This window comes from Podarcis vaucheri (genome assembly GCF_965113315.1).
Source record: "Podarcis vaucheri genome assembly, chromosome: 2".
Lineage (NCBI taxonomy): Eukaryota > Metazoa > Chordata > Lepidosauria > Squamata > Lacertidae > Podarcis > Podarcis vaucheri.
The window spans coordinates 110716854-110726982 of NC_138760.1; the positions used below are offsets into that span (position 1 = coordinate 110716854).

The 10129-nt window shown below is 44.7% G+C and overlaps 1 protein-coding gene across 2 annotated transcripts; it reads left to right on the top strand.

Annotated features, from left to right (window-relative positions):
• The first annotated feature begins 1830 nt into the window (after window positions 1-1830).
• NDUFAF3 (NADH:ubiquinone oxidoreductase complex assembly factor 3) lies at window positions 1831-8743 on the top strand. 2 transcript variants are annotated; one of them, XM_082210811.1, is made up of 6 exons: window positions 1831-2001; window positions 4015-4207; window positions 4458-4524; window positions 5851-5951; window positions 7191-7293; window positions 8555-8743. In XM_082210811.1, the coding sequence occupies exons 1-5, from the start codon at window positions 1925-1927 to the stop codon at window positions 7281-7283; spliced, it is 531 nt and encodes a 176-aa protein (XP_082066937.1). In that variant the 5' UTR covers window positions 1831-1924; the 3' UTR covers window positions 7284-7293; window positions 8555-8743. The 2 variants fall into 2 exon arrangements, with proteins under 2 accessions (XP_082066937.1, XP_082066936.1); XM_082210810.1 differs by having other exon boundaries at window positions 1833-2001; window positions 7191-8743.
• The last annotated feature ends 1386 nt before the right edge of the window (window positions 8744-10129 follow it).

Genomic DNA, 10129 nt, shown 5'->3' on the forward strand with positions numbered 1-10129 from the left:
TTGGAAGTCTTTAAAGACCACAGCAAGACTGGGTTTAAAATCCCCACCTCCCTCCTTATGCTGTATCTTGCTGCAATCTTAAAGAGGGGAAACTCACCCAAGCCTTGGGAAGTCTCCATCTCTTAAGATCGCAGCAAAATTGGGCTTAAAAGGGAAGGAGAGAGACTTCTCCACTTCCTTTTTAGTGCTGAGTTTAGATGCACCCCCAGAGCTCCCAAAAGTGTTTCCTCTCCCTTCATATGTGAAGAGGGAAGGATTCTGCTTAGCGCCAGTTCCTGCAGCGCTTTGAACGTTCCTGGCAAACCAGCTGTTTGTTGGGGAACTTTGCAGACTGTTTCTATTGTAGCATTTCATGTTGCTTTATTGATTTGTGAAGTGCCTCTGACGTTATTTGGAATGGAAGGCGGCATACAATGGGTTTTAAACAGTGCAAAATAAAACCAGCCGCCTGTCAGCATGGTCATGAGTGACAGGCGTTGGAGCCCAGCAATAGAAGGTCCCTGGGTCTCCTCTATTTTATAGGGATGAAACAGAAAGCTGGTTTTTCTTAGATGCGTCATGCTTTGGCTTATAATGCAGACTTGAATCCTCAAAGACTAAATAATAGAATCCTGGAGATGGAAGGAAGGGAACTTCCTACATATGTGGTGGTCCTGTGCTAAGGTGAAGGCTTTCCGAGACATTATCTACAATGAATTTTAAAAGATACTAAAATATAATTTCAGCAAAAAACCAGAGGCATTCCTATTAGGGCTAATTGGTGAAGAAATTTATAAAAAAGATGTAAATCTATTTATGAATTCCACAACGGCAGTAGGCAGCAGCAAGAACTCCCTACATTGGAAGACTGGAGAATAAAAATGCTAGAATTTGTGGAGTTGGCAAAGCTGAGGGGAGAATTAGGAATTGGCCTGAAGAAAAATATCAAAAGGACTGGAGCAAATTTATTCATTACCTGAAAGAAAATTGTACACATTTAAAAACGTTTGTAGCATTAACGTGAAATGTTTTGTAATGTGAAATTAAGGTGCTGATTTATAAATAAGAATGTGATCTTTAAAGGTGATTATAGGATAAAGAAGTGATTATGGGAATGCGAAAGATATGTTATAGACTACAGGGATGTCAGAAAGAGAGATAGAAGGAAGTCAAAGCTCACTTTGAGCAAATAATATAAGTTGTGAATATGTATACTGAATTAAATGAAATATGGAAAAATTCAATAAAAATTATGTTAAAAAAAAGAATCATGGAGATGGAAGGGACCGCATGGCATAGCTGCCAACTTTCCCCTTTTTTTAAGGGAAATTCCCTTATTCCGAATAGGATTCCTCGCAAGAAAAGGGAAAAGTTGACAGCCATGCCACAAGGGCCATCCAGCCCAACCCTCTGCAACGCAGGAATCTCAACTAAAGCATCACAACTAAAATAAAATAAAAAACCAAGACAAATTTTATGTATGGTAAAGCCGAAACCCCTTACTCAGACCCCATGGGCCTTACATCTGCATAGGAGTGTGATTTCCGTCTAATAAAGTGACTATCAACTCGCTCGCAAAGACTGCGGCATCATAGAATCGTAAAGTGGAAGGGGTACCGCGGGTCATCTAGTCCAACCCGCTGCAATCCAGGAATCTTTTGCCCAACAGAGGTTGCACGATGCCTCCTGTTCATTGAGCCTCCCATGTGGAAAGGAAAAAAATTGTGTGCCCGTTATATACTTGTCACCATCTAGTGGTGATTTTTCTCGGTGCAGTTTTATATCACCGGCTGCGCGCTCTCTCTTTCTCTCCGGCCACCAGGCAACCTCCGGTTCCTCCTCTTCTGCCTCCGCCTGCAAGTTCCGCTGGCGCCGCTCCGGGTCAGGCGCGCGATTTCCTGCTTTGCAAAGGGCGCCGCGTTTTGCGCCGCTTCCTCCTCCACGAATGGCTCCGCTCAGGCTGCTCGGGCCAGCCCTGGGCTGGAGGCTCGCTGCTGCGGCAAGGCCCGTTTATCTCAGCAGGTAAGCGGGATCTACACCCCGCGGAGGAAACTGACAGTGCCCTATGGCTCGGGGCCGCCCGCCTCCCTCGCCGTCAAGGATTCCCGTGACTTGGGTTTCGTGCCAGGCAGAAACCCAACTGGTCAAGCCTACCCCTTCACAGCATCTCCGGGCGGGGGGCGGGGAGGAACTAACGCTGCTGAAGCTTTTCTGCCAGTAAGAAAAAACGGAGCAAGGAAGCAAGCCCTGCTTCTTAGTGATTTATGTCAGTGACTGAGCCTTGAAGCGGGGGTGTCTAACTTTTTTGCCCTCCAGGTACCATTGAGACGCAGCTGTCACCATCTCTGACCATTTAAGCCCTGTTTAGGGAAGCTTTTAATGTTTGATGTATTTTAATATTTTGATGTATTTTAATATTTTTTTGGAATATTTTAATATTTTTAAAATATTTTTTTGGAAGCCGCCCAGAGTGGCTGGGGAAGCCCAGCCAGATGGGTGGGGTATAAATAATAAGTCATTATTATTATTATTATTATTATTGGCAGTGCAGTCTGGGGCTGATGGGACTTGGAGTCTCCACGTGCCCGTTCTGCACAATGTCAGCTTTCGCCACCTTGGTGCCTTCTATATATTTTGTTTTAATTTTTTATATTTTAATCAAAGTAATAATAATAAATAAAAGTGTGCACCCCCACCAGACCACTCCATTGTAACTATCCAACCTCCCCAAATTTCAACACCTCTTGCGATGGTTTGACCCCTTTCCTTTTTAACAGTACAAATACTATAAATACCTTCCATATCTCAAAATAATTTCTCCTCTCTATTCCCCATCTCACCTTGATAGCACACATTGATTTATCATTAATAGCTATATCCCACACCTCTTCGAACCATTCTTCCATTTTATATTCATCCTACCCCTTCCAGATGTTTTGGACTACAACTCCCATCAGCCCCTGCGAGCACAGCAGATGGGCAGTGCTGTAGGGTGCTGGACATTTGGAAGGCACTAGGCTGCCTGAGCTTGTTTTAGCTTATGTTTAACAACAACAACAATAACAATAATAAAGAAGTACTCTTAAGTACACGCAGAGTATATTTTTATTCTGCACAATTTCTGAAACCACTGAGTTGCTGCGGCCAGCTCAAGCATACTGATACCCTGAGTGCTATGCTTGGAAGCCAAGAGCAAGAATAGGAATATTTCTGCAAAGCAGCTGCTTTTGACCAAGCTTTTGAAATGGGATGACTTCTGTATTGTTATGATCTTGTGTTTTGTAAGCCTTCTTGAGTTCCTTTGGTGAAAAAAGGTGGGGTATATGCTTTTCAAGTAAATAGAAAAGCGGAGAGGGACCCAGTACATTTATTTATTTATTATTATTATTATTACTATTATTAATTTATTTGTACCCCACCCATCTGACTGGTTAGCCCCAGCCACTCTGGGTAGCTTCCAATGTATATAAAAACATAATAAAACGTCAAACATTTAAATCTTCCCGATACAGGGCTGCCTTCAAGTGTCTTCTAAAAGTTGTGTCGTTCTTTATCTCCTTGACATCCACATAAAAGGTGCCATTGCCAAGAAGGCCCTCTGCCTGGTTCCCTGTAACGTGACTTCTCGCAGTGAGGGAATTGCTAGAAGACCCTTGGAGCTGGACCTCAGTGTCCAGGTTGAGCAATGGGGGTGGAGATGCACTTACAACAGGGCTGAGGCCCTTTAAAGGCTTTAAAAGTCAATGCCAACCCTTTGAATTGTGTTCGGAAACATATAATTTTATTGAAACTTTCCAGCACGTTATGAAAACGAAACTAATCTAAATAAAAATAAAGAGGAAAACTGGAAACAAAAAAGAAAGAAAATGAGAAAGTGAGATATGAGAGAGAGAGAGCTCTATCAGGGGTAGACTTTAACCCTTATATCACACAGGAGGTGGACCCTCTGAGCTCTCGCCTCCCAGCAGTGATCCTGAGCGCACTGTGATTTAGATACAGTCTCAAGTGTCTTCTTCTCCCTACCTCCACCGCCAGGCCACCCCAGCGAGGCCACCGCCTGACACCTTCAGATGATGAGCTCTACCAGAAGACCACGATCCAGCACCTGGAGAAGGAATCCCAAGACATCATGTACATAGAAGGCTACAGTGAACGAGGCTTCAGCATCAGCGGGAACAAGGTGGTGGGGCCTTGCGCAGTCTTGCCACGAGCCATCCTGCAGTGGAACGTGAGTTTGGGGCGGGGTGGGGCCTTTCGACTCCTCAACATCCACCCCGATGCTTGGAAATGCGGACCGTGGTGCTAGGAAGGAGATTCCCTTATCTGCAGACAGGACTGTCAACCCTGGAAGACATCTTTCCAAGTCCTGAGATCCTTTGTTAGATCATTGATCTCACAACCATATCCTGAGCTGTGTAGCACATTTTTTCTCTTATAAAATAATTACAGGGCTTCTTTTTTCCACCCGTCCTTTCCAGGTTGGCACACATAAGGACATCACTGCTGAGAGCCTCGTCCTGTTCCGCCTGCTGGAGCCTCGAATAGGTACAAGTGCTCTAATTTCCCTTACGCCTGGCATGGGGAACCTCTGGCCTGCCAGTTGTTGTTGGATTTTATATCCGATCATCCCCGACTTTTAGCTATGCTGGCTGGAGCTGGTGGGGAGTTCTTCTGTCCAGCAATATCTAGACGGCCATAGGTCAGCCAACCCACACTTACTGTGCTCTTGTAAGGATGGGAAGGAAGCAAAAAGAAGGGAAGACGGTTTGTGAGCAACCTGGTTGTAACCACCCAATTTTACACCTGGATATTGCCCCAAAACGTGCTTCAAGCTTGCCGCCTGCTCTTCCTCTGAAGAGCAGCTTGCCTTGGGTTCCCAGGTGATGTAAACAGTCCGCCTGACTTGCCTTGAGCAGTAGACCCCTGGGAAGACCCAGGGGAGATGGTGGGACTCCTGCAGGGAGTGGAAGTTCAGTTGTGCAGGAAAATGAAGTTTCATTGCACAGATGGAAGTCCTTGCACTAATGGGACTTCTTTTTTAAATTTCATTTATACTTTTCAGAGATATACATTTCACTGATTTTACATTCATTTTGACATTTTAAAACTTGACTTCCTTTCACCTCTTTCTGCGGTTCCTTAAATTTATTTTTATTACCTTCTGCATATCCAAATTAACTTGCTCATTTATTTATAATATATATTACACACACACACACACACACACACACACACACACACACACACTTATATAGCTGCAGGTTATAACAATAATCCTACCAGTGTTTTTATCTGTTTACAGTTTGTCTGTAAATATTCAACAAACCATTTCCATTCTTTTATAAAAAGAAGTTTGTTATCTTGATTTCTTATTCTTCCGGTATGTTTTGCCATTTCTGCATATTCTGTAAGTTTTTGTATCCATTCTTCCTATGCTGCCATAATGGGACAACTTCACTGGGGGAAAAAACCCCACTGTGTTTTTATTAAATGATGAAATTAAACTTAAGAGTGGCAAACGGAATTTCCCATCCCTCTCTAAGAAACTGAGAGCATCTTGTTGCTTTGACTTGTATAATTATTATTTTTTAAAGTGTTTTTGTGTTAGCTTTTATTACTGGGGGGGGGGAGACTGCATTAAATTATTTCAGGGGAATGTTTTTTTTAAAAAAAGGGGAAATGGAATAGAGGCTGCAAATAGGATTCCTAGCAGCTGATCGGAGCCAAATGAAGCGGCTGGCATGCCAGTCACAAACTGATCATCTTTGCCTCTCGCAGCCCATGCCACTGAACTGAAGAATGCTCAGGAGGAAGATTGAACTGGTGTCCTTTCTAATCGCTTTCTGTGGTTTCATCTGTTGGCTGTCCTAGAAATCCTGGTCCTGGGGACGGGAAGCAAGGTGGAGCGGCTGGATCCCACTGTCCTGAAGTTAATGCGTCAGTGTGGGATTGCTGTGGAGGTACAAGATACGGTAAGAGGCCCAAAATGGGGACGAGACGCAAAGGAGACAATCTTCTCCCTCAGTTCTAGTGCTTGCTTCCTTTGGATCTCTCACCTCTGTATTTGAAGCCTCAGCATTTAGAATCGAGCTGGACGGGACATGCTAGCAGCATGGTATCGTAGGCTTAGGAATCAGATTTGGGCCTAATGCTCCCATTCCTGCTGGCAAAGAAATGTTGGCAATATCTGCCAACAACTTAAAGAAGAAGAAGAGGAGGAGTTTGGATTCGATATCCCGCTTTATCACTACCCTAAGGGGTCTCAAAGCGGCTAACATGCTCCTTTCCCTTCCTCCCCCACAACAAACACTCTGTGAGGCTGAGAGACTTCAGAGAAGTGTGACTAGCCCAAGGTCACCCAGCAGCTGCATATGGAGGAGCGGGGAAGCGAACCCAGTTCACCAGATTACGAGTCCACTGCTCTTAACCACTACGCCACACTGAAATTGTATGGAGATGTACTTTATTTGGGGCAAATCTTATCTCCAGAGCTCCTTGGCTATTTGTTCTTTCCAACACCAGGTTTCTGGCTGCGAGGCCTCTGGTATATTGGTGTGGGTATTTTTCATCCCTTAAAGAGTAGGAACTTCTAGGTATTGATCACTAACTACACTGGTAACATGAGCCGTTTGCTGCAGTGAGATACACTCTGTTCATTGTTGTTGTTTAGTCGTTTAGTCGTGTCCGACTCTTCGTGACCCCATGGACCAGAGCACACCAGGCACTCCTGTCTTCCACTGCCTCCCGCAGTTTGGTCAGGCTCATGTTGGTAGCTTCGAGAACACTGTCCAGCCATCTCGTCCTCTGTCGTCCCCTTCTCATTGTGCCCTCCATCTTTCCCAAGATCAGGGTCTTTTCCAGGGAGTCTTCTCTTCTCATGAGGTGGCCAAAGTATTGGAGCCTCAGCTTCACGATCTGTCCTTCCAGTGAGCACTCAGGGCTGATTTCCCTAAGATTTCCCTCTGTTAATACTGGCTGTTTTTGCTGAGATGCACTCTTATCGTTATGATTTGCACTTTGCCTTGATACATGCCTTCCCCAACCCAAACTTCTAGCTCAGTCAGTAGAGCATGAGACTCTTAATTGCAGGGTTGTGGGTTGGAGTCCCACATTGGGCAGAAGATTCCTGCATTGCAGAAGATTGGATGACCCTCACGGTCCCTTCCCAGGTCTACAATTCTGAATCTTTTTCCGTCTCATTGCTTTCGCAGCCCAATGCCTGTGCAACGTTCAACTTCTTGACAAGTGAGCGGCGTATGACTGCTGCCGGCCTTATCCCACCTCCCGGTGCAACACGGGGCTGAATCTCTGAGGGTAAGACCCAGGGGAAGGAAGAGTCTTTGGCAGGGCGAAGAAAGAGATGCTGTTGTCACGCCTGCCATGTTCTTCATTGCTGTGTTTGAGGGACGCTCCTGTTTGAAAGCAACACAAGCCTTTGTGCCCCAAGGCGTATCTGTCAACCTGTATGAATGAGTGACAAGTCTTTTTTTTAAATACAAGATCCCCAGCATGGCTAATTCTAGAGACAGCTTACCTAACACCCACTTTTGGGATGAGGCCCTGGGGTCTAGAAATGTAAAAAAGAAAGAACCGCCTTCAGTTTGATCCACATGCTAAATTAATTAACTTCATGCGGCAACCTGGATTTGAGGATGGAGAGGCAGTCTTTCTTGTGGAAAAAAATCTAGAACTGTGGAGTTTGCACATTAGATCAGCTGATAGATGGAGATTGTTAGTTTCCTGTGTTGTGGTCTAGATACTATACTACCAATGAGTGCTGGATATACGTAGCAATATTTTCAGTTATTGCACTCCTCAGTGTCTGTTTATGGTCTGCCTGCTTTGAGGGCTGCAGACCACCCCCAAATAGTTGGAAGGAATAATTGGATAGTCACAAAAAAACAAAACCTGTAATTATTGAAAAGGTTCAGGAACTTAGGAAAGAATGGAAACGGAGTTAGAATGTATTGTACAACCTAAGCAATAGAAAATATATTGGAATATAAACAGAATACTTAGATTTGAGATTTATTCAGCAAAAATTGGCATTTTGGATGTGCTGGCCTCCACAACTACTCTACAAGAAAGTGCTGTCAAACTTGGATGGACATTTGAAGTGTAATGCTGGAAATATCTGCTTAAGGCATATGATATGGAATTGTCCAATGCAACTGGTCTTTCTGAAGTTGTTGTATGTAACAACTTTGCATTAGCAAAATCCTTGATATTCATGGATGTTCGTGTGCTTTTAAATTATGTTCCAGTTGTATGGGATTGATGGCAGGACAACAAAAATTGATTTTGCAAGCCTTTAGAGAGTCACCGAGTGATTTATACTTCAAGCCTGGAAGGGTAAATATTCACCACCTATTACAGAGTTGTCTAAAGACCTTAAATCCCTTGCTGCATCTGAATGTACTTTCTAGAAACATCAATTTCATTTGATATATTCTACCCAGCCGCCCAAGTGGATATCTCTCTATATAAATCACAGGTGTAATTGATGTAAGCTGACAGGTGTTCCTCCTCCTTTTTGTCTCCCCCCTTAATAATCTTGCAATAAAAATCAATTAAGAATGAAGACAGGACAAGCCAATGACCGACCTTTGGCAATATGGATGGCATCCTTGAGCGAAGTGTGTAATCTTAGCATTTGAGCGTGGACTAGCCCAGAGTGGCAAAGATCCAGAATATACTTGAAACAGAATAACGTGGAACTATATGTGTGTGTTTTCCCAGTCTGTATAAAGGGGTTAAGGACCCAGCTGTTACGTGGCTCTTTTAATAAGCTGCTTCTACTGTCTTTTATGGGTTGGAAATTTCTGCGCAAAGGGAAGAAGTAGTGGGGACCTGGTGTGTAGGCTTTGAGCCAGCCATCCAGCCTCTCCTCACATTGTGTGCTTTAAGAAGCATTTTGTGCGGAACCAGCAGCGAATTGCATTTCTGTAGCCGACCTTCCAAGATGCCACAGAACTGGCAGGCGTGCTTTTAAAAAACTATTCTCACAACAACCTTATGAGGTGGGGCAGATAGATTATTTGAACCTGGGTTTTCTCCAATAACACCCCCCCGCCCCATTTCTGAACCACCCAAATTTTATGAAGGAAACTGAAAAAGTGTAAGCCCAACAACCTTGCACGTGTGTGTGTGTGTGAGAGAGAGAGCGAGCGAGAGAGGGAGGGAGGGAGGGAGGAAGGAAGGAAGGGAATGTGGAAGCCAGGGGAAGGAAGGCAAATGGTGTGACCATTCCAGCATTTCCCAACCTTGTGCCTCCAGCTGTTTTTGGACTACAACTCCCATAATCCTCAGCTAGCAAGACCAGTGGTAAGGATGATGGGAATTGTAGTTCGTAAACAGCTGGAGGCCCAAGGTTGGGAAACACATTAGACTACTCAAAGGAGATCTTGGGGCCATTTCAGGCACACACACCTCTCGAAGTTCAAATATGTCACAAAGTGGAAACTTATGTGAGCTGTTCTCTGCAGAGCTGGCGCTCTTGATATGTCATGTCTTAGTCCCAGCAGCTCCCTTGCATGTTGCAATTCTCTCTCCCAGATGAAACATGCAAACCCACTTGGCAGGTTGCAGTAGCAGCAGGCAAGAGGAGCAGAAATTCCTTCTCTCAATGATGCATTCTCTGAATATGAGGGCCCTTTGCAATTCACCAGAAACTGCAGATCCTCGCTACTGTTATGAATGGAGGGGAAATAAGTTTAACCTCCTTGAACTGGATTATTTGCTTCTCTGGAAGGGACCTTCCCGGAAAGATCGGAGTGCCTGTGCTTCCTTAAAAGGCTTGACATCTAAGCATCATTGCCTCTGAACAGGTGGCCCCTTTTAACAAGCCGCAGATCTTTCCACAAGTTCTGGCAAGAGCAGCCCCGTTTTCCTAAAAGGTCAGACTGCATGCTCAAAGGCTTGGCAAAAGCACACGAGTCCAACTTTACTTGCCCCCTTTACAGTGGGGGTGGTCATTCAGCAGTAAGGTAAAGGGTAAAGGGACCCCTGACCATTAGGTCCAGTCGCGGACAACTCTGGGGTTGCGGCGCTCATCTCACTTTACTGGCCTAGGGAGACGGTGTACAGCTTCCAGGTCATGTGGCCAGCATGACTAAGCCGCTTCTGGCAAACCAGAACAGCACACGGAAAC